This window comes from Zonotrichia leucophrys, chromosome 15 (genome assembly GCF_028769735.1).
Source record: "Zonotrichia leucophrys gambelii isolate GWCS_2022_RI chromosome 15, RI_Zleu_2.0, whole genome shotgun sequence".
Classification (NCBI taxonomy): Eukaryota; Metazoa; Chordata; class Aves; order Passeriformes; family Passerellidae; genus Zonotrichia; species Zonotrichia leucophrys.
Window position 1 is genome coordinate 2,912,169 of NC_088185.1, and position 24,455 is coordinate 2,936,623.

Consider the following 24,455-nt stretch of genomic DNA (forward strand, 5'->3'; position numbering starts at 1 on the left):
ATGGGTAGGGGCCAGCATGGTGTGTGGGGTCAGGCACTTCTGTAGCTGACCCTGGGTTTGGGGGACTGGCTGGGATGGGATATTGTAGGTTGTGATATGGGGCAGCAGCGTGCTGATGTTGAAGCCCTGGTTAAATCTTTGTTTCCCCTTAGTGAGATGCTGGTGTCAGAAGTTCACGTTGATGGGTCTGTGATACAAAATTATGTAAGTGCCTCAATCCTCTGCAGAAGTCAGAAGGGTGGTAGCAGGGTCTCCATGCAGGTCATTGCTGCTTTATTTGTCTCCTTCCCCCAAAAAAGTTGATGTTTGTTGTTGGAGCTGTTTATTCAGACTTCCTCTTGGTTACAAATCACACTGAGCTATTATGACATGTTTGAAAAGTTGCCTGAGCCTTTCATTGCTCCTTGTGATGCAGAAAAAACGATCTCCATGTGTTTTTGCTTCCTTTCCCCACCCTTCTCCCCACACAGTTTTTTGCTTTAGAAAAAGGCTCTTCTGGCTTCGCTCTCTTTTGCTGAAGGAGCAGAGCTGAACAGTGACTTAACATAGGCTGAAATTTGAGCTGCAGCTTTCCAACTGAGTTAGAGAGGGGCATTGAGTCTGTGTAAGGGCTGGAAAGCTGAACCTCCAGCTTCAGCCTATTGTGATACCACTGTTCTACCCCAGTCCTTCACAGAGTCCTCCAGTGAAACAGAGGAAAGGCAGACACAAATATTTCTTGTGGCTGTGTGGCTTGGGGAGCAGAGCAGGCGTGATATCTTGATGCAGGGAAGGCTCATTAACTGTCATAAGGAAGCAATAAAAGGCAGAGAGTTTGAACTTATTTACTTAATATTTGCCCCTTCAAGGGTCAGAGCAGCCCCAGGCCAGTTCTCTTTGGGTGGGTGCTCTGGTTGGGAGAATCACAGGATTCATGAGGATGCCAGCAAAGTCACAAGGAAGTTTTTGCTGAGGTGATCAGTGCTTTTGAAGGACCTCCTCCTGTTTCCCATCAAAACAAGCACGATTTTTGTCAATGATTGCTGATACAGTAACATCTGCTCTGTAGGTGAAGTGCTGTCAAATCATCAGGCAGATCAGCCCCCCCAGACTCACCATAAGTAAAGGAGGTACAGCCAAGGCCAGCAAATGCTCTGATTTATCATGCAAGACCCTGGAGTTTGATTTCAAGATCCGGTGTGATACTCCTAAGCCAGAGTTTGGCAGGGATTTTGGGTGTGGGAGAGGAAGGGCTCTGCATCTGTCTGCAACACCTAACCCAGCTAATCTCAGAGCAGTGATTAAAGTCTGCAGAGAAAGTCCAGCTAAGCTTAGCCAAGGGGCCAGGCTGAGAGGTGGAACAGTGGGATTTGGGCAGTATGAGGTAAGGGAAGGAGAAGGATCCTTTCCAAAAAGAACAACCTGCCAGGCAAGAAGGCAGGGCAGAGTGGGCTTTTTCAGAAAACTAGAAGATGGCAAAGAAAAAAAAGCTGAGCTGCATTGTTATATGAGGGAAATTTTTGAAGGAGCAATGTACAAACTTTCCTTCCTATGTGCTTGAGAAGATAAAAAGGAAAGAATTGTAATAATTTCTTTTCACAGGGTTTTTGCTGTTTCGGAAGTGCAAAGGTTAAGTACGTACAGTTTGACGTTTTGACATCCCATCTGAGCCAGGTCTTGTTTTGGCTTGGCTTGTGGCAGGAAGAGGCCCTGCCTTTGTGCTGGGGAGGGTGACAGGATTGCAGCCAGTCACTTTGTTGTGTATTGATGATGCCTTTCATGTTTCAGCTTATGAATGTATCAGTTTGTGTGTATAGCCAGTGTGTAATAGGTATTTTTCCAGATTTATAAGTACAAAAGCACTTTTTAATTGAGGGATCAGCAGAATCCTGTCCTCCTTGTAGTTTGGCTAAGCACTGAGTTACTGAGGTGGGAGGGACGCCTTAAAAATGCCAAAGATCATCATAAAAATAAAGATCCTGAAGCGTGAATGAGGTGAGCGCAGTTCTCCTGCTGTTTGCTGGGAATTTTAGCAAATGAGTTGAGGTGTGGACTGGAAGTTACACAGTGCTCAACAGCCCTAGAGACCCTGAAAGCCACTGCTGTCAGCAGCTGTTGGGAGTGCTTTGAGTGCTGTGCTGGATGTTCCTCTTGCAGGACAGCAGCAGCATCCCTGGGACAAGCTGTGTGCATGCAGTGGGTGCTCTCACAGCTGCCCAGGGAGGATTTCCCAGCTGTGCTCACACACAGACAAGGTGGGTCAGGCTCAGCCCTACAAGAGGCTCTGCTGAAGTCCCTGAGGTTACATCTGGGCTGAATTTGTCCTTTGTATTGAAGCATCTTTGGGTTCTTGTGTGGTCACAGCCAGAACTGGAAGAAATTTTTGTTGAAGTGTCATATTGTCCCTGTGGAGCCTTTGCAGGATGTGATGACATTCCCCTGAAGACACTGCCTCGTGTCTTGTGTGGCTCCATGCTGCTGCATCCCCATCCACACTGGGCATTGTTTCAGTGCTGCTAAATGATTGCCCATTCCTGCAGAGCCAAATTCAGCCTTCAGTTGTTCACACTGTGGTGAGACAAAGCAGAGCCCAGGTGTTGGCCAGGCAGGGAGAGGAGCTGCTGAGGGTTTTGGTGCTAGCAGCACCTGCACTGGTTGCCCCAGGGGCAGCTGATGCCCCTTGGAGCTGAGCTGGGCAGGAGCAAGTCCATCTGTGCCTGCAGGAGGATGTTCTTTCCTGTCCCCTGCTCCCACCCATGGATTGTGAGGGCTGGAGGCAGCCCCTGGGATGAATTACATGGAGCCTCCTAAAGGTGAACCCAATCTCGCTCTGCTGAGGGATGCTTCTGGGCTGAAGAGCTCAGAAGTGATTTATTCAAGGTAAATGCACATTAAGGTTGAGAAGGTAGATCCTTAAGAGCCAGGAAATTTGATACCTTCGTTTCCACAGTAACTGTGCAAGAGCCCTTGTGCCCATTGGTGGCTGTTAGTATATATAATATATATGGGTACACCTGGGATCCAGTTTACAGCTGGAGTGGGATTTATCATTTCTGGAGGGAGATGGGGAGAGTGGATGGGGGAAATGGTTGCTCTGAATGTAGCCTTTTAATTGAAGAAGGGAGAAAAACCTGAGAGCTGTGATTTATACCCAGTCTCATAAACACTTTTTCAAATTTTCCTGCCTCCTGAGCTCTTGCAAATGCGATCATGCCTGACAGAACCGGTTCCTAATGGAAACTCAAAAAATAGGTATCATGTTATGACCATGAATTTCCAGAAGTGCAGCCAGCCAATGCCCAGGCAGCAGAGATTTGGATGACTGCTGTGGTTTTACATGTGAATTACACCAGCCATGCTAAACCTGTGAAATTAAAATGAGAGTGAAGTGCTTAAGCTGTGGGTTCAGTTCTGCCCTCCCTGACCCACACACAGCAGCAGCGAGAAGCCACAGAGACTTCAGGGGATCTTGTGGAGTCTGAGCTTGTTCAGAAGAGAAAGGCAGCGCACAAATCCCTCAAAAGGTGATTTAAATGTGACACTGCAGTGGCCCACTGACCCCTTTGGGAGCTCAGTGATCTGTTCAGCCACTGAGTCCTGAGGAGGGAGCAGGCTGGGGCAGGACTGCAGCTCTGCATCCTCCTGGAGATGCTGAGGGCCAGCTCCTAAATAACCTGACCAAGGCAAGGATGTCCAGCAGTGGAAGTGCAGGTTGTTATTTTACCTCTTTTTCAGAATTGATGCTGGAAGACCACAGGCAGGAATTGCTTTCTTGTACCCTGATTCATTTACCACATGACAACCTGCTGCTCCTGCAAAAATTTATATGAAGCAGAGGAGTCTGTTCATTTTTGCTAAGTTGTATTTCACTTTTGACTTTTTGTATTTGGCTCTGATGTGATTCTTGGAGTGCTTGCAGAGTGGTTAGCAGAGCAGAGAGCTTGACCAGACAAATGTTCAATAGAGGAAGAAGCAAGAGATAAGCCCAGTGTCAGTTTTTACCATCACTTTTTCAGAGCAGTGTTGCAGAGGATCCACCTGGCATTCCTGATGATACACCCCTCATGCATGTATGCTTGTGGGGGGAAGGAAACCTGAATGGAAAAATATTTGACTGTTTGTGGTTTGGTTTATTTGGATACCAAACAGCTCCAGTAGAGTGAGAGAACGTGTCTCTGGTTGATAACAGAGCTGGAAATGGTGAAATGCTGTGGAGTGTAACTGAAAAATAGAAAGCAGGCTGTGGTTGGGAGGCTGAGTGGTTCTTTTGCTCTCACACCGGGCCAAGGCTTTGAGGCTTTTTCATTTTGCATACCTGATAGAATTGACATTGCCATTCCTTTTTATAAATCACTGTTGCTGACAATACTCTCATCACTAGCTCAGTTTGTTCTGTTTCTCCACCAGTGACTTTCTGTAAATTTTCAGTTCCTGGCAGACTGGCTATGTATACTTGATCTGCTTGTAAATAGGTAGAGCATTGCTTATTTTGTGTTTGTGTAATCTGTAGATGCCTCTGCACTGCAAAGTTAGCTCCAAATTAGTGTTTAACCATAGCACACAACTTAGGGTGGAATAACATCTTCAAATCTGGGCTCTGCAGACCATCCACAGCTAGAGAGCTGCTGACCATCTTCCTTTTGCTGCTTGCAGAGCTCTCCCTATTCTTTACAGCACTCAGGATTTAGCAGTGACGATATTGAATGTTCAGATGTCATAAATGCAGGCTGTGAAGCCTCACACTGAAGTGACACATTTTCCTCACAGTTTCTCCAACCCATTATCATTCCAGTTGCGTTTCGCATCTGATGCCTGTGAAAAGTGACCAAGGGAATGCAGACAAGTTACTGGATGGCGGCGTGTGTTGCAACATGCAGTGACACTGAGAAAACGTGCCAGTGTGTTAGGTAATCAGTAGAAATATTGAGAAAATAATTGCTGTTAACATATTGTGCTGGCAGCCGCCAGAACAGCACTAATTTCTGGGTCTGGTTGTGAAGATGCCGGAGCAGCCGCTGTGTTCTATATGTGTCTGTGTCTGACACAGAGCACTGAGCAGACACTGAGCTCTTATTCAAATTTCTGCTGGCTGGTGCCTTTCCTGGAGTCCTCTAAATAGATACAGTTCATCAGTAGAATGTTTTTTCCATACTGCATCAATTTTGAGGCCCATGACTTTGCCACCCCCCCTTCTGTTAATTTTAATTTTCAGTTTGGGGTACTTGTTTGTACCTAGTGAAGACGGGGCAGAACTCAAAATGAAACTTGTGAGATCGTTAACTCTGTGCATCACATACCTGCCCACGAGGGCTCCTTTGACCCAGACGTGTTATTGCTGTCTCAGGATTTATTATGAAAGTGCAGTGCTTGCTTTTGGAAATGCCCATTCATCATGACAAAAAGACTGCTCACATTTTATGCTCCTAAAAACAAAATATTTAAAAAAACAAAGAAGAAAGAAAATGGTAAGGGGAAAAAAAAAAGTTAAAAATGTTTTTTTATTTGCACAGTGCTAAAATAAGGTCAGCATCTGCTTTCACACATTTCCAACAGTGCAGACAGGCCTCATGGAGTGGAAATAGCAAGGCAGCAGATTGAGGTTTCTCATTTCTCTCTGGGCTGGAAGAGGTGGAAGAGGTTTGCTGCTCTGGCTGCTGCAGGGGTGTTTCTCCAGGAGCAGTTGGAGTAGAGGAAGTTGTTGGTGGCTTGGGCTCTGGCGGTGGCTGAGCACGGAGGCAGCGCCGGAACCGAAACCGCCCGGGCTCTGCTTGGCACCGAGCCTGCAGAGGGGACACCTGGAGCCCACCTTGCAGCTTTCCCTCAATTTCAGCTCTTCTTGGTGGGTTTGGAGTTGCTGGCTGCTCCAAAGGGCTGTGTTTGGACTGTGTGTTTCTGTGGAGTTGATAACAGCGTGCTAAGTGCAATTACCACACACCTTTGACCAGCTCGCCTGCATTTTGCCCCATCTCTGTCAGTGTCAGGGACATAGTTAGGAAAAAGGCTCTGAGAAATGGAGGGGAGGAGGAGAAACAAAGATGGTCTTGCCAAGGTCAAGTCCTCCCTGTCTCACCCCCTTGCCTGCACCTTCAAGCATTCAAGGTGGGATGTCCTCAGGCTCACTGCTGCCCAGATTCCCTGTGCCACTGAGTGCAATGGCACAGAGCCTGAGGAAGAAGAGGGCTGAGCATGGTGCAGGGTGGGTGACATCAAGGATGGATGAGGTTTTGTTTTTCCTGGCTCTTTTTGCTGTCCTGATCAAGGATTCTGATGTCTGCTGCTTTTGTGGGTGATGTGGGGTGGGAGTTACTCTCTGACATCCAGATTTTTTCCACAAGAACTGTGCTTGGCAGTGAGCAGACATAGTTTTAATGTTATGTCCAGGCAGCCTGTCCTCCCCCTGTGGTGCAGGATCAACATGTGTTGCACACACCAGGGAGACATTCCCTGTGGAGCCTGGGGAGGGATTGCTGAAGCAGGCAGCTTTTTTCCAGATTTCCCTTTTCCCAGAGGAGCTTGTTATTTCTGGTGCCTTGTGTATCCCAGGCAGAACAAAATACACTTATTTGAGGTGGTAGCAGTGTTGTTTGGTGGAAGCAGGAGCTGGTGTGATGTTGGCACGTGGCTCTGGGGACTGTTTCCAGTCCTTGTTGCTAAGCAGTTGCCAAATGTGGCATTTTGGTCGGCAGATGTGGCTGAGAGTTTCCAGTGCAGATAATTGAAATATTGTCTTTGAAGGATGCAGATAAATGTGAGCAACTGTTATCATGGTGCTACAAGCATTTTGCTATTGTCAGGAAGAAGGAATACTTGGAAAATATGAAAATCCTTCATACTGCATGAAATTATTCAAATTGCAGTAATACATTAAGGGCAATCTACCAGTGGAATGTATGCCATGGAGACGTGTGTGAAGGGATTAATTTTGACAAGGGAATCTCAACAAATTTATTTGCTTGTTAATATAGTGTCAGTCGGGATGTATCTCCCAAATTACCTCAGAAAAGTGATAACAGCAGATGGGTTTGCAAAGCTGAGGTGTGTTGCAGGTCAGTGGTGAGGGTTTGGTGGCAAGGGGCAGCCCTGATGGAGGATGGAGTCCTGATGCTGGGGTCGATTTTAAATTCCCTGGGAGCTGGCACTGTGCTGGGGCACCCAGCCTGGCTGCCAGGCACCAGCAGTGAGCTGTGAGCCCTGCTGGGTTGGATGTTCAGGCTTCAGCTTGAGCAAGTCTTGTTGCATGACTTTGTCGTGGGTTGTTGCTGGGGCACACGTGCTGCAGTCAGAGGAGGGTCAGTTTTTGCAGTATTTTTACTATTTTAACTGAGCTCTGGTACCAAGAGCATTGCATGGGGCAGTTGTGTTAGTGAGGCACAGCTTCAGGATCGTGTTCAGTGAGATGTATTGGTGGTGGTTGGTGATATAATGAGCACTGTGCAGCTCTGGTGCTTCAAAAGGTGCTGAGGCCAAACGGTGCTAAGTAATAAGGGATGAGCTGCAAACCACCACAGCAGCTGTTCCTGCAGAACTGCTTAAAAAATAAAAAGATGCCCATGCCTTGCAGCTGGCCACTGGCTCAGTGAGCAGGGCATGGAATGCATGAACACAGAGCTGTGCTTGCCTGCTTTTGTGCCTTTCTCACAAAACTCTTTAAATCAGTAACCTGGCTTTTTAAAGCTTCGTATATAACTTCAAACTAATGAACCAGTCTGATAGGAATGCTGCTTTAAAAATACCAATAAAGAGCTGTGTGATGGAGAGGGGTTTAGCTGTGTCTGCTCAGGAATGGGCTGTGCTGATGTTGTGCTGCTGTGAGTTCTGCAGGGCTTCACTCACCTCGAGCACTTTAGCAAAGCTCTTTAAAGCAGGGAGTAAAGAAGGGAGTAAAGAAAGTGTCACCAACATGAGGAGGCCCAGGAGAGCCTGAGTGATGGGTCTGGGGAGCAGAACATGGATCACCTGGTGCTGGCTCTGCCATGGACACTCTGCCCTTCACTTGAGCAGTCACCTGTGGAAGAGCTTGATTCCAGCTCTGCTGCAGGAGAGACCTCAGACCGACTCATGAGTGAGCCAGGAGAAGGCACATCTTTACCTTTCCATGGCTGGCTGTGTTGTTGGGGGTTATTTCCTTTGGGTGGGCAGTGGGTGCCTTGCAGCAGCCTCTCAGCAGCTCCCTGGGTCCCTCCTGAGCAGCACATTGGCAATGCTCAGCTCAGGAGCTGCTGCTGGACCTTCTTCCACAGCCATCTAATCCATTATTCACCCCATCTGCATCCCGAGCCTGGGCACTATCCTGTGACAGAGCAGTGCACAGCTGAGTTTTGTTCCAAGTGAAAAGTGTTTTCATGTGTTTGTTTAAACCTCCTGCCTGCTAATTAGGGGACAGGTGGGGGATCAGCACACTTTACCTCTCCTCTCTTTTTTGCATATTTTATGCCTGCACAAATGGCAGTGGGAGCACAGCCCAGCTGGGGGTGTTTCCACTCTGGTGCTTTGGAACACTTGTGGTTTTACAATTTATTTTGCATATGGTGAGGATAGTTTGATAGTAAAAGTTTAATGTCTTCTTGAAGGCCATGAGAAATGTTATGTCCTGCACAGGGATTATTTTTGTTAAGGAATCACTCAGCAGTTGGCAGCCACTAGGATTCTGTTTTTATCACCCAAACAGAGTGATAGGGGGGAAAAGTAACATTTCCCTCATTGAGCAGGTTTTGAAAAAGGACAGCTTGGAGGTATTTCTTGCTCTTTGTCTTAGAAAAAGATTTTTATTGTTTTAATTAATATGTTACATTCCTCAATTGATGCGCCTGATTCTATTCTCTCTAACTGCATGCACTTAGCCACATCTGAGTACAGCAAGAGAAGAAAAATCTAAGCAGGAAATAAAGCAGTGAAAAATTCAAGCTGCCTCCAGAGAGAAGAGAAATGTTACAAAAGGAGAACAGTTCTTGCTGGCCTCACCCTTACTCTTAAGGAAGAACATCTACTCAGCTGCAGGAAATAGGCTCCTCAGAGTGAAGCATCTCCTGTGGTCTAGCTGGGTTTTAATGCATCTCCTGCTTTTCTGGGAAGGACTTGTCAGGTTTGTGTTGTGATGCTCAGAAAACGAGGAGCTGCTGATCTCATTAGGGTGCCACTCATGGCTTTGGTCCCTGCTGTGAAGGACTCCCAGGCAGGGAGGGTTTGTGTCTCCTGAGCCTCCCATTCCCTGGGGCCGCTCCAGCCTGTGTCCCAGCACACCCAGAGCATGTGAGCACCTCCAGTGGGGGCTTTGGCCACAGTGGGTAAATGATTTTTGTCAGTCAAGGTCCTGCAGGCTGGCTGAGCCATCTTCTCTGCAGCAGTTTTTCTGGGAGTTCAGAAATGCAGCAGATGCCCTATTTTCCTGTCTGGGGTGATGGTGGTGGCTGTGTCCAGAGCAAAAAGCCACAGGTTTCCTTGTTTGAAACCAGACCACACAGCCACCATGACTGCAGTTGGGATGATAACAAGGTCCTAAAGACCTTATTAACAGTGTTCCCTCTTTCAGGCATATTTCTTTTCAAATAGCTGGTGCTGGGCTAGAGCAGAGCGGTGTGGAGGGCAGGTGGGAGTGAGCAGGAGAGCTTTAAAGGATGAGACTGATGAATAATCTAACAAAAACTCTTTTCTTTTGCCCATTCTTCTTCAAGACCCAAAATTCCTTCATTTCTGCCCTCCCTTCTGAGGGGACTCAGTGTTGCACAGGTCATGTTGGGACATCCAGGTCTTGTAAATGAAACCACTGTTGGTACTAACCCTGAAATGCAGAGGGCACTGAACAGGGCACTGGCAATGCTGCCATAACTGTGGTAGCCATGTGATTTCAGATACTCAGGGGTACAGTAGTACTGTGTAAAAGGGGAGGAGTATCACACTGGCCTAGTTGTGCTGATTAGAACTGTTTAAATACAGCATGTGTACAACCTATTCTTCAACATGCTGCTATCACCTGGGGAGCTAGACTGTTTTCCATGCCTATCTCCTTCCTTATCACCTTCTTGGTAGCAAGATCTGAATTCATGGCTCCATTTGACCTAAGGTTTAAGTGTGAGGGTGAGGTCAGGGCCTGGCACGTGAGCTCCTGCCTGGCACTGAACTGAGGGGGATCTGTGTACTCTGCACATGCAGTTATTGCAGGGTGGTTTGGGTTTTTTTGCTTGTAGGTGGACTCTGCTCTAATGTTGCCAGTTCCCTTTATCTTTGATGGCAAAGTACTTTCTGTAGAAATGTGGGTGCATTTCTGCACGCCAGTGTGGAGAGCAAGAGTTACAGAATGCTTTGGGAATTGAGTTCTCTCTGTACAGTGTGATTTCTTCTGAATTCCTTGCTTTTCTTTGCATCTTTAGAGAAGGGGATGCTGCCTTGAGCTCTGCATCTTTTGTGGGTGGACAGACCTTAGAATGAAATAATAGCTGAGGTGCCAGAAGATGACAGGAGCCCATTGCATGTGTACCAGTGCCTTTCTGTTTTCAGAGAGACTGTTCAGTTCTTCTGTTGTATTTGGCTGGTTAGTTCCCAGAACTCTGCATCACTGAACCTGGGGTCTGAAAAGGGCTTTACCTGGGTGAAGCCAGTCAGGCTGTATGAAAGTCTTTGGGAAAAGCAGAGAACATTCCCTGACTAATTTATCTGTAGGGGGTATTTTCTTGCCACTCTACCATCCTTTTATGCATGACTTAGCCTCCCAGCCGACTAAAGCCTTTGAAGTTAGATTGCAAATAGCTCTTCAGCTGTCCCTTCCCCCCATCTAAAATAGGGAAACCAGAACAACCATTGCTGTCTGCCTTGTTACATGGCTTCCCAATGTTAACACCCCTCTCTTTTCCTCCTTCCTTTCCCTACCTCCTCCCCCCCATAAAGAAACCCTTTTTTTCCCCCCCTTAATAAGATCTACTTAAGACTTGAGGGAAGAGGCCATGGTTCCATGAGATGGTAAATCCAATTTTAGGGTGTTTCATATGTGATGAAAAACGCCGTGGCCACATGACGCTGGCCCTGAATTGGCACACATCACCCTGCCAGTTCCGATTTGTGCACATAATGCAGGAGGCCAGCCTCTCATGGGGCACTCACAGGCTGCCCTGGGCTGGGGCCAGGGCTCCCCTCTCACACTCTCACTGTTCTGTGACCTGCCCAGTTGGGTGTTCGTGTCGGTCTCCGCTCAGATCTGGGTGTCTGGAAGTTTCCAGTGTCAGCATTGCTGAATGTGGACCCCAAGGATGTGATGTTGGCCTCTCCCTGCAGACACCAGAGAGTCTGTGGTCATGGGAAGCCCAGAGGTGATGTCTGGCTGCTCCAAAACCCCTTCTTCAATGGTCTTGCTGGCAGTGTAACCACATCATATGCCATGGGGTTTGCAGTTCAGAGCCTCCTCCTCTTGGGAGGGAGGAAGAGCTGAATGAAGCCATCCTCTTTGTGGATGGCTTACTAACAAACAGAGCAACCCCCTCAGCCTAGCTCTCTTTGCTAGTTCATCTCCTCAGGATTTCTGCTGAGGCAGGTCAGGCAGTTGTTTTCCCACTGGTTTAATTCCTGGCTCTGAGGATTTCTGTCCTAGGAAGCTCTTGCAGTTCTTGAAATCCACATTGAAAACTGGACTGTGATGCCAAGAGGATGGATTTTTGAAAGTACTGAATGATGATTTAGTGTTCTCCCCTTGGGATCACATTCCTCAAGTTTTTCTGGATCAGTGCAGAGCTGTTTACCTCAGACTGTACCACAGGGGCTTCCCATCTCTTCTTGCTTCACCTAGAATTGTCTGTCCTTCCCTGCACCACTTGCTGAATGAAAGAAGTTCTGAGCCTTGTGGAAGTGCCTAGCAGCTGCCTAGGTGGGTGTTTCTTACTCCAGGATCTATTTTGACTTCTGGAAGGAAGAATCTGTGCATCATTTCCTACAGCCACTGGAGATGTATGTACAGTCAGTACAGTACTCCTGTTCAATCACTGCATTAATTTTCTCCTATTTTTGATGGGGGTTTGTGTGGACCATTTCATGCCCCGTGTCACATCAAGGGCTTTGCTTTGGGAAATACTGATTTAAGCTACTGCTCAGTTCCTTTCCATGGAGATGTTGATGTTATTCCAGTGTCCTGCAGGGAGACAGGATGATCCCCTCTGGAGTCTGAAACAGGGTCTGGAAGTGTCAAGCCCCATTTCAGCTGCTCAGTGCATGTGAAGGCCTGCAGGCAGTGTGGTGTGGATTTGCATGAGGCTGCATTGCTCTTTGGCACTGCTGTCCATCCTACAGGAGTCATTTTGGCTTGTTTTGTCATCTTGATTCACTACATTTTCTGATGATGGCCTGGGCTGTTGGGCAGCTGTCCAGCTCTCCTGCTGTCCTTAAAACAAGTCAATTTACTTCTGTTCCTGGTGTCAGGAAATACTGGAAGTGAGTGAGGGGACCTCTTCCCTTTGCTAGCATTAGCTCCATGTGCCTTCTTTTCTCAAAAGCCCTTCCTGCCCTACACTGACAGCCCAGTTGAGCTGTCATCCTCATCCTCCCCTGCATCCTTCCAAATCCCTGCTTGTGGCATCTCCCCATGTGCAGGATGGGACCAGCACCTGATGGAGCACATTGTGAGACACAAAACACAAGATCCCTGTCCCCCTCTTCTGGGACCAGCAGGCTCTTCCAGGGAATTCTCCCTCTATCCTTCTGTGGTTTGAGATATCAGCTCAAAAGTTCCCTCCTGGCCTTAGGAAGGAAAGTAAGAGGCGTAAATTGGGCTGGTGTTTGCAGTGCTGTTTGTTTACAATGAGCACTTGGATATTATTGTCACTTGTTTTACTTGTTGGGCAGCCCTGTAGGTGTGGGGAGCATTGCCTGTGCCAAAGAAGTGCTGCAAGTAACTATCAGACCAAAAGCAAACCTGAGCCAACACATTGTGTGTGTTAGGTGGGATATTGTCATCAGAGAGAGCTTGAATTCTCCTTTCAGGTAGTGAGAGGTACTTTGGCAATTGGTACTAGAGAAACCAAAACATCCAAGGAGTGTCTCTCCTTCTGTGAGAAATCCCTGCTCTGTTAGGGCCTTTTTGGTGCCCCTTTTTGTGGGACACAGCATTGAGTCCATCACTCTGATCTGTGTGTTTGTGGCCTTTGTTTGTAAGTTCATTTATGAAATGCTGTATAAATATATAACTATATAAAAACCTTGCAGTCTTCTTTACTAGAGATAGGATCACATGTTGCTGGAGGTATTTTATAATCACTGATTTGTAACATGTAAATATTTCCATTTGCCAATTACCCAGCTGGGCATTTTATTACAGTGCAAACAGCAGAAAGCTGTTCCAATTAGGAGCTGCTGTGGTTGCCCTTGTGGGCTCTGACTGCAGCAGGAGGACAGGAGCTCTCCCAGCTGCCCAGGGGAGCTTGAAAGACCTGACTAACCCACGGGGAGGAGGCTGCAACCTCATGCAGCTTCAGTCCAGGCTGCAGAGGTGATGTGCTGGCCACCACGAGCCACCACAGGCACTTGGGACAGCACAGTGACCTGGCCAGGCTGGAAAGCTCACCCAGGAAGGTGCAGGCAGCAGTTGGCTCTGTGTTTTTGCTGCTGGACTGCTGGCAAACCACCTGGAGTGGCTCTGCCCTCCTGTGCTGCGTGTGTGCCAGCGAAGCACCGCCCTTGAGCATGTTCTTCCCCAGGCAGGGCTGTAATTATGGTTAGCAAAGTAAAAATACTTGTGTGCCTTGTAAATGAGGTGCCCAGTCTGCCTTGTTCACGCCTGACAGGGCGAGGTGTGAGTGCTCAGCAGTCCCTCTGCCATGTCACCATGTCATTGAGGGCTCCTCCTTGTGTGCTTTGCCCAGAACAGGGAGCCTGCAAGCTAAAAGCAGATTACAAATGAACAAAGAAATACTCTCTGGAGCCCTTGCTGGGTTTGCAATTTTTGGGCTACAAGAGGTATTTGGTATTTACTCTGTTAGCAGAGTGAATGGTGGGATTCTCTGGGCCAAGCTTGAAAGGAGTTTTTCAGTGAGGTTGTCTTGGAGGAGGAGTTGCAGGTGTCTGGTTGGTGACCTCAGGCTTCATTTTTGTTCTGGATGGTGGCATAAGAAATGTGGCAGGTTTGAAATGTCTCATTCTCTTTAATGTGCTCTGCTGAAGGAGTCTGGGAAGAGAATTGTGTGTTAGATAACTTGAGCTGGCCTCACCCAGGATCATGGCTGTTTCCCTTGTCAAACACAGAGCACAGGCAGTGAGGAGCCTGGTGTGAGCCCAGTGTGGGGAGGGAGCTGGAGTTGGGGTGTAGGAGGTCAGAGGGACCCTGGAGTCTGTTCTTGACTCTGTTGGTGACTTGGTGTGTGACCCTCTTCAGTCAGTTGTCCTCTCCTCCTCACCTCTGAAGACTTTTCTTCCTGTGCTTTTTTGTAAGGATGAAGTGTGAGATGATCACTTGTGATTTTTTTTTTCCAACCCTTGCTTGGACTTAATCCAAAACCAAGTGATGACTCTTTAACCAGGTTAGGACAACTTTTTTGTCCAAGAGTCCCTTCTTCTTTAAAGTTCTAGCTTTATTGAAAACCATGAAGGCTGATGCCCTTGTACTGTGCTGAATGCCATCGATCCTGCATTTCATTATTTTGATGCACCAGAGCTCAGCCAGGTAATGCCAGAGCAGTTGCTATGTTCAGTGGCACAGTTCCCTACCTCAAATAGAACTTGGTACCCAGCAGAATGTTTCAGTGAAATGAGCTGTAAGCTGATGGTGTTTAATATGCGTTCTGAAATTCTGAGTAAATTCTTTTATCAGATGGCCTTTTAGAAGGAAATGGAAGTTTCTGTGCCTGTAAGGAAGGTACTGAACAACGTGAAGGTCCCAATCACTGCCACGGTGTCAGTGCTCCTCTGGGTCAGGGGATGGAGCAGCTCCTCACTGCTGGGAGCTGCCAGGGCTGCATGCAGATATTGGGATGTAGTTTCTTATCTCTGGAGGAATTAACATTTGCCTGCAGGACGCTGGGCATGGCCCTGAGGTGGGATCAATGCCCTGTAGCCAGTGGCTCTGCCCTGTCACTATTCCAGCTGATGGAGTGGCATCCCAGGATGTTCCCTCACTTCACTTAAGAGTCTCTGCACACTCTGCTGGTGTTAAAGGTGGCAATTAACATTTTGGGTGAACAGTGAATGAGGCCATTTATAACCAGTTACGCTGACATGAATCTCTCCCAACAAATTTGCATCATTAAGGAACCCTTGGAAAAATGTGTCATGCGTATAATTAAATACCTGTTTTGCTAACTCTTAATTTAATTAATCCAAAGTAAAGATGGCAGCACAAATTAATTTAGCTGGAAATGGCATTTCTCTCAGTGGGCTGAAGAGAGATTTTCTGGTGGCATTGTAGCAGATGACCTCAGGAACAGACAGGTGAACTCTGGGATTGATTGATGCAGATTTTTTTTTTTTTACAATGATGGCTGTGACATTCTCATAGCAGTATGTATGTCATCTATCAGCTCACTTTTTTCTGCTTGTGAGAGCAAAGAGGGAGGCCAGCTAGAAGGCAGTTTCTGTGAGAGGACAGCACAGGTGCTTTTCAGCTCTACCCTGAGAGGTATTTGGTAGCAGCCATAGTAAATCCAGGTTCAGACAGGTGAATGAAAAGAAATTCAAATAACAGAAGATCTTTCTATGTCTCCCTTGCTTTTTCTATCTGTACCTTGATCTCTTTCACTTGGTGCCTGCCTTTTTCCCCCTTAGATATGAGCAGTTACAGAAAAGTAATCCGCTTTAAATATTCGTTACTCTTAACTTTCTTTAAAGAGTTCCTTGTAGATGATCTTTTGGTTTGACCTCTTTCCTAACCTTGTGATTCTTTTCCCCCGACCCCCTGTGCCTTTTCTGATCCTTTTCTCCCTGCCATTTAATGTCCTTCTCTCTCCCTATCCATCTTGCCTGGGATAGAACTGGAGCACAGATTGCACTGTGCAGGTGGAGGTGAGTTGAAGCCCAGCATTGGAGGAAGCAGGGAATCTGTTGTTGCTTCCTGTTGGCCCATCTGAGCACCAGAAGTGGGGAAAAAAATCTTTCAATCTTTCAAACACTGGTTATTGCTTTAGCAATTCTCATTTCAGCTTAAGTAAAAGTTAAGGCATGTATGGATGAAGGAAGCTCTGTGCCCTAAAGCATGGAATCCTGCTCGTCCCGCCTCCTCTCTGCAAGTTCAGGACTGGCTTTTTCTATGTGGTGTTTCCTTCAAGAGGGAAAATCAGTCCCATTTACCAGGCAGCACTCCAGTCATTGGCACTGAGGCTGATGAGAGGCTGGTGTGGATGGCAGTGGGCTCTGGGTGATGGGCAGGAGCACAGATCTGGTGTGGCAGGACTGGCTGGGACAGGCTGGGAGGCTGGCAGGGTAGGAGGTCCTGCAGGAGGCACTGGGGAGAATTGGTGGTTTGACACTGCTCAGTGCTGGTCTCCCCTGAGGCCTCATGGGGTGGCTTTTGTCCATATCCCATCAGATGAGATGAATGTGAACTTGGAGCTGATTTTGTCTGTCTTTGGTAGCCTGAGCACTCCTGGCTTTCTATCCTGAGCCAACCTTTAGCATCATCCAGTGTTTGCAATTGGAGCCAGTGCTTTTAACAGGGCCTTTTGTGTTCACTTACTGAAAACCAGGGTCTGTTTCACAGGAATCTTGTTTACACCTGCCACAGCCATCCTTTTTGCTCTTCCTCTGCTCCTTTCACTGGAGCTGCAGTGGTTGAAAGTGCAGAATGTCCTTTTATTCCCCTCCATCCTCGGCGTGGGACGTGACCGCAATAGAGCAGCTGGGGAGAGGATGCAGGGGGACAAGTGTGAGCCAGATGTGGGCAGCTCAAGGGCATGATACAACTGGCCTTTGGAAGGACTTGGGTCCCATGGGTTATCACCTCTACTGTTTTAGCTGTTCAGTTTAGGGTTTGCAAACAGCCCTCGGAGTTCTCCCTGCATGCACAGATGCACTAAAGTGACTCTGTGACTCCAGGGGAGTCCTCTCTCCATCACCATTGCCAGGGGTCAGTAGCTCTTGCTCAGGGTTTGCCAGGTGGATGGCGTCTCCTTGCTGGGCAGTTTGGGCACTAAAGCTGTGGGTGGTTTTTGGGGTGACCCCGGTGCTGCGGGAGGCGCTGAGCCGGTGCTGCAGCGCAGGAATGCAGGGAAGCCAGGGCGAGGGGAGGTGCCAGGGCTGGAGGATTTGCACAGCTGCTGCTGCAAGCCTCGTGCTCAGCCTGCTCTCTGGTGGTGGCTGCTGTAGCAGAGATGACCTTTGATAAAACGGGAAACATTTGGAGTGATTGGGATAGTTGTGGTTGCTCAGTTTCACACAGTGACAGTTTGTAGCAGAGTCAACTCAGCTGCTCCTGCTTTTGTTTGCACACGCCAGTGAGAAATTCACAGGTTAAGAATCAAATCACAGCGGCTTCAATGTGAAAACTGCCAACAAAGTCTGCTCCTCAGCAGCTCTTCCCAGAACTTCCAGGTTCTCCAGTGTCTGATGCTGCTCTTTCCTTTCACACTGGGGAGACTGTTGGGAGAGCAGACAGAAGAGGCACCTGCTGGCACGAAATGTGGAGCAAACAATAAATATCTTTGAGATCTACAGTCAAATCTGGCTGATAACAGCCAGCAGGTTCCAAAACTCTTGCCAGGATTGTGCCAGAGAGAGGCACTTGATGGAGATTCCTGGCTCCAGGGCAGCAGGAGGGCTCTGGCCAGGAGCAGCATCCCTGCTGTGCCCTGGGCTGGGGACACGGGGGGTTCTTCACTGACATCAGCAATGTGAGACACTCGTTTGGAGGTTACAGGGACTGTCCTGTGTGCTGTCATCACTCTGGTCAGAGATCAGCCCCATTCATGTTTCCTAGATAAACTGTCGCCCTGTGGATATGTCTCCCAGCAGGATTTGGTTACTGTATTTCCTATCAGGGATGTGACACTCATGCATGTGGATTCTTGGTGCTGGAGACACCTTGAGGACTGCAGTGCCTGTAGGACACAGAGTGCAGGTGTGACCATGTGCTGCTGAGGGTGGAGGTATTTCCTGAGACTTTTCTTTTGTACAAGACCTAGTCAGGCAGCTTTGAAACTTCAGAGCAAGCTGGCACCCTCTATTTTAATCCAGTTTCCATCCCTTTGGCAGCAGAGGTAGGACACAGTTTTAGCATTTTCTTACAAGTCTGTGTTTCTTGTGTCTAGTAAAGTATTCATTTTGTCTAAAAACACAACATGAGCTATGTCTTTGAATCCCAGCTTTTTATGACTTTGATGTTTAAAAGCAATTTAACCAGATTTGGGGTTCTTTTTTCCCATGTGAATTGCTGTGGTCTAGTCAAGACAACTTTTAGTAGCAGCAGCCTTGTGGAGGAGGTATTGTGTTTCCACAATTAGAGGTTAGGAATTGACAGCAAACAAGCCAGGGATTATAATTGAAAACCAGGATAATTATTTGTGCATGGAAAAACTAAGGAATAACAACTCATGGTGTAATGTATCTAGGAGTACTAGATACAAATAAGAGATAATGTATCTTGCAGTGAAGGATGTTTGGATTGTGTGCATTTCACCAACCATGGGAGCAATTCCTCCTGCTCCATAGACTGAGGGTTTTGTTCAGTTGGTGCTGATGCTCTTTTAGAAAGCTTTTACCTCTCTGGTTCCTGAGGTCTGACACGGAAGAGAAAAGCTTCAATAGGCACCAGCTGCACAGTGGGCCCTGGCTTTTCAGAGCATCGCTCGCTTTTCTGCGTTCCCAATTAAAATGTGTGTTAAACTTAGCTTTTGTTTGAAGCAGCCCAGCGCTGTGGTATTTAATGTAAAGAGAATGTGCTCGTCACCTTTTCTCTCTCTTTTGTGGCAGGGTCAGCATTCCTCAGGGGAGGACATGGAAATCTCTGACGACGAGACCAACCCCGCGCCCATCACCAGCGCGGAATGTGCCAAAACCATTGTGGTGAACTCCTCCGTCAGCAACACGGCCGTGATGGCCCCGTCCATCCCCCCGCTGCCACCCCCGGGATTCCCTCCTCTTCCTCCCCCTCCTCCTCCTCAGCCGGGCTTCCCCATGCCCCCTCCGCTGCCCCCGCCCCCGCCGCCCACTCACCCCGCGGTCACGGTGCCCCCGCCGCCGCTGCCCGCCCCGCCCGGGGTGCCCCCGCCCCACATCCTGCCCCCGCTGCCCCCCTTCCACCCCGGCATGTTCCCGGTCATGCAGGTGGACATGATCAGCGTCCTGGGCAACCAGTGGGGCGGCATGCCCATGTCCTTCCAGATGCAAACGCAGATGCTGAGCCGCATGATGCAGGCGCAGAACACGTACCAGTACCCGCCCTTCATGGCGGGCCGCATGCAGTTTGTGAACCTCCCTCCCTACCGGCCCTTCTCCATGGGAGCCGCCCTCGCCCGCGGGCAGCAGTGGCCGCCGCTGCCCAAGTTCGACCCCTCGGTTCCTCCCCCGGGCTATGAGCCCAAGAAGGAAGATCCCCACAAGGCCACGGTGGATGGAGTCCTCCTGGTCATAGTGAAGGAGCTCAAGGCCATCATGAAAAGGGACCTGAATCGCAAGATGGTCGAAGTGGTGGCGTTCCGGGCGTTTGATGACTGGTGGGACAAGAAGGAACGTCTGGCAAAGGTCAGTTTTCACATGTTCTGTCCTGGGGAGAGCTGTTGTTGGTTCTTGTGGCCAGTGTGTGGGGTCAGCAGGGGTCTGGAGCTGACTTTAAAAAACCCAAACCCCTAAATTTTCATGTACAAGAGGAAACTGAAGTTTAGCTCTGAAAAACTAAAGTCAGATGCAAGAGGAGTGTTTGAAACCACCAAGCCTGTGTCTTGTGTTCCCCACTTAGTGCAGTGAGATTTGTGGGTATTTCCAGTTCTGCCCCCTCCCCAGTGCATGTACAAGGCAGCAATTAACTCAAAAGCTGAACATTGGCCAAATACACCAAGAGTTCCAAGGATTAGTTGAGAAAACGGCTTTGCATGAATCCTCTGATCCTTTTCTCACCCAATTTGAAGTGTACCTCAGCCAGCAAGCAGCTCTGTGATCTAATGTGTGGTGAATTTGTCACTACCCAAAAAACCTAACACTGCAGAAAGGTTAATGCAAACCTCAGAATTACCATTGCAGTGAATTACTGTAAAAAGAACAAACCACAACCTGCAGGTATGTTTGTTTCAGATGTCAGTTTTCAGAGCAATATCCTCACCACCTGTTTGTGTGAACCAGTTGTGTGTTAACTCTGGTGCTTGGGAGAGCTCCTTGGCTTTCTGGAGGAGTTGGTCATGCTGCTGCTGAACAGCTGCTTTGTGACACTGTAATTTACTGTGGCTTAGAGCTGGCTGGCGTGACGTGCAGCAGAAACCCCGTCCCTTCCTCCTGACTAATGCTCAGAGCTTTTCTCCTGCCAGCAAGCGTGTGCTGACAGTCTTGGAGGAGGCCTGTGAGTTTCCAGGGCAATGAAGGAAACATCCAGCAAAGAGTTGCAAAAACAGCAACTGAAACACTCAAGAAATTGTTTTAAACCAGACATCTGTGGTGAAGAAGCAGAAGCAAGTTGAGGCAGATCTTCAGGCTCACTGGCATCCCAAGTTATGGCTGGATTTGGGGTGTTCTTCCCTCACCTGGGGTTTATAAGCCGTTTTGGGAAGGGAAGCTGACTGTACCACAGCAGCTCACCACAGTCCTTGCCACAGGTTATGTTGGATGTGAGCAGTGTAATTGAAAATGTGAAATTGCTGCATGGGAAACCACGTGTGCTCTCTGTCCAGGAACAGAGATGCCAGAACCCTTTCTGCCCCAGGGCATGTGTTACTGTTGTGTGCAGAAAAACCTCATAGATTTCAGAGCTTTCTGCTAGGACTGGGCACCCCTGGCATTGGGGTGGGACAGGATTCCTTCTCAGGCACAAGTTGCCAGCTTTTGCAGAAAACAAAATATGAATATTCAGCTTAAACTGAGTATTTAACTGTACCTTCCCATTGCTGGTGTCTGTGTGTGTGAGGGGGTTTGCTGGGCTCATTGGTGGCAGCTGGAGGTCAGTTCCCCAAGTGCTCTGGCTGCTGTGTTCCATCAAAGGCAGCTGATTGATTGATTGATTGATTGATTCCAGCTCTGGCAGCTGAGTGACTTCCAAGAGGCATCATGCCCTAGGAAAAGGGTGGGAAGGCTCAAGGATAAATCTGGTGTCCTGGGTCAGGCAGGGTGGAAAATGTGTGAAAGGGGTGAAGGGAGCAGGTTGCTGGGGAAGGCAGCACATTCCATGGACCTGTTCTGCCTGAGCTAGGGCAAAGCTTTTCTTTGTTCCCAGAGCTAGTGGTGGGTTGGGTTTGAAAGCCTGGGTAAGATGCATTAAGCAGAGTGCCAGGAGTAACCAGGCATCCTGGCCCCAGAATGCTGCTGCTTGGATTCCCTGCTTGATATTCCCATTAGTCCTGTCCCTAATTAGCAGGAGAGCTGAGCTTGTGCTGCCTCTGGTGATTACAGCCCAGTTCAGCCTGTGAGCTCTGGCAGGGTGTGCAGGAGAAGCTGTTTGGGGTGGTGCAGGTGAGTGTCACCTCCAGTGCCCCTGCCTTGGGCAGAACATCATGTGCCACCATGTGTGACATTCTGCTGGCTTGTCCACCTCTCCACAGCTGCAGAGAGCTGAATTCCTGCTCTTCCTTCACACCTCAGCTCTGCTGGAAAAGGATTTGTTGAAGCTGTGTGTCTATTTTGTAGACCCTTTGGTGTTTCACCTAAATATTTTCATGTCCGTGTTGCCAGGACTGGAGCCTTCTGACAGGTTTTGTGGACTGGGGCTCTGGTTGCTAAGGGAACACAGGGATGTGTGTGATTTTTTATGCACTATATTTGGCCTTGCACTCAGCAGAAGGAAGATGTTCCCAACTGGAAGGTCTGGAGTTGCTTTCAGTTATGTGGGTTAGCAAGGGAAGGTGGATAACACATTGTTGGGCTGACTTGCCTAAAGCACACTCAAATTATTTTTATTATTCTGTGCAGCTCTAGTTCCTTTCAGGTGTGGGGCACCTTCAGATGCCCTCCAAGAAACTGGTACCTGGGCAGGGCAGTGGTATTTCCCAAACCTTGACTGTTTAAATGATTTCCAGACTTTGTGTCCTTCCCAGGAAACCTCCCCTCTCAAATGTGCCTTCTCTGTTGCAGGCATCTCTCACTCCAGTGAAGTCTGGAGGAGAAGTGGAGGAAAAACCAAAGCCAAAGGATCGAATGGCCTCTTGTCTGCTGGAGAACTGGAACAAGGGAGAAGGGCTGGGCTACGAGGCCATCGGCCTCGGCATCGGCCTGCGGGGCGCCATCCGCCTGCCCTCCTTCAAGGTGGGAGCAAAACCTCTCTTCCTTGTGCTGCCACCCCCCACAGGAGCCTTGGGAGGACAGACCTGCTGGGTTTGTGCCCCAGAGCCCTCAGGCTGTTCACTCCACTCTGGGGTTGCTTCTGACACCCCAGGACCAGAGCAAGGAGCCTCTGTTCCCTTTTCATCCTCCCCTTGTGTGAATTGGCTGTAGAGGATCTCCCTGTCTTTGGGACACAGCATTTCAGCATCATCATAAAATACATGTATGCTGATGGTGCTTTACACAGTTACTGTTCTGGCTGGAATCTCTGATGGCTTGGCAGCTGAGTCTCAGTTTGCTTGAACTCTGTCTCCTCAGAAGCACAGGGTATTCATTTTGAAAAGCATTTGCATAAAAAATTAAAAGTATCTTAATGTTTGGGGTAGGGGGCTGTAGAGAGCTTCCCTGAAATTAGGATTTTTGAATGCATAGAAGGTGCAAGTAAAAGGTTTGGGATGAGAAATTCTCCAGTCTCTATTTAGAGTAAAACTTGCTTTGAGGTTCTTTAAGATGCCCTGGGCTTAGGCTCTCTTTCTGTTCTGCTGCAATCTCAGACACATGGATTTGTCAAGAGTTTTCTCTGTCATCCCCAAGTACGAGGTGATGACATGCACCATGCTGGTACCCAGGGTGTTTTCATGCAAATTGAAGGGGTAGAGTTTCATTCAGAGTGAAATTCTGTTTGCAAGCAAATAAAGAGATCAAGAGCTGGGAAGTGGCCCTTGGTTTCTGCTGTGACCACAGCAAAGTAAAGAAGTGGCAATTTGCTTAAGAAGTTGATTTCTGCTGTTTCTAAACTTTCAGAAATGCTAATTGTGTCTTTTGTTCAGGTGAAAAGAAAGGAGCCACCTGAAGCTGCCTCAGCGGGAGATCAGAAGAGAATCCGGCCTTCTACTTCTGTGGATGATGAAGATGAAGGTTTGCAAAGTGCATTTGTTTGAAACCCAGGAGCAGATGCAAACCCCACCAAGCTGAATCCTTTAAACTTCACAGCAGTGTGCTCACTTACAGTTAAACACAGAGTCAAGGATCTGAGCCAAACCCTGCTTCTCACAGAGCTCTGATCAGCTGGGCCATGGCCCCTCTGGGTTCAATTATCCGAAATTCACTGGTGGGAAGTTTAAGATCCACATTTTAAGAATAACTCATAACCTATTTTAGCTGTGCTGGGCCCCAGCAGAAGGAGCTCAGATGGGTTCATGGGCTCTTTGGGGTGTGCTCACAGCTCCCTGCATTGTGGCAGGAGGAAGCACGCAACAGTTTGGTCTTCATTTGATTTCAGAAAGAAACCAAAGTTACTTGCCAGAAAAATCTGTTTGAAAATATCTTAACATTATTTCCTATTACCAGAGAAGAGTAAAGAGGAGACAAAGCTTTGAATACCCTTTGTTTTGCACATGGGTTCATGTAGAAGTCGTTTCAGATTAACAAGTGGTTTTGAAGCCAAAAAATGAAACATAAAAGCATTAAATTCAGGTTGCCTGTCTTGACCTCACTCATGCTGTGTTTCCTGTCAGCTTTGGCCACCCACATTTGCCATCAGCACTGTTCACTGTGACATCAGCAGGTCCCTGTAAGCCTGGGGACCCTCACACCACATGGGCACATTGGGAAGATGGAAGTCAGGAGCAAAGAAGAAGTTTCCCTTATGGAGTTTAATCTTTCTGTGCTTTCCAAGGTATTTGATGGTAATTGCTGTTGCTTTTGCTCCTCAGAGTCGGAGAGGGACAGGGATGCTTCTGATACAACATCTGACCTGTCAAAGAAGGACGCAGAGGCTGTGGGGCTGCGGCGGCGACCAGCGAGGCCCTTGGAGCTGGACAGCGAGGGAGAGGAGGGAGATGAGACATCAGGGAAAGAGGAAGAGTCCTCCTCAGAGAAGGAAGAGGAGCAGGAGGAAGAGGGAGGCTTGGTGAAAGCAGCACCTGGCAAGGTGTGTTGGTGTGAGGCTGCAGTCTCAATGCTGTCTGTCATTAAAAGGGGGCCTGGTCATGCCAAGTGCCAGAGTTCCCTTTTCTGGGAGATGAGTGCTCCTGGTGGGGTCTGTCTGTCTGTCTGTCCTTACAGAGCTCTGCCAGTCACTCCCTCTTCAGGCTCTCTGGCAGCCTCCCTGAGAG

At 48.3% G+C, this 24,455-nt stretch overlaps 1 protein-coding gene across 1 annotated transcript in view; it reads left to right on the forward strand.

The window, feature by feature from the left end:
• SETD1B (SET domain containing 1B, histone lysine methyltransferase) overlaps positions 1-24,455 on the forward strand; it is a 47,308-nt gene that overhangs the window by 10,518 nt on the left and 12,335 nt on the right. The window contains exons 7-10 of the mRNA XM_064726689.1: positions 18,850-19,620; positions 22,150-22,320; positions 23,169-23,256; positions 24,054-24,271. Of these exons, the coding sequence (XP_064582759.1) occupies positions 18,850-19,620; positions 22,150-22,320; positions 23,169-23,256; positions 24,054-24,271 (1,248 nt within the window). The remainder of the gene's footprint in view (positions 1-18,849; positions 19,621-22,149; positions 22,321-23,168; positions 23,257-24,053; positions 24,272-24,455) is intronic.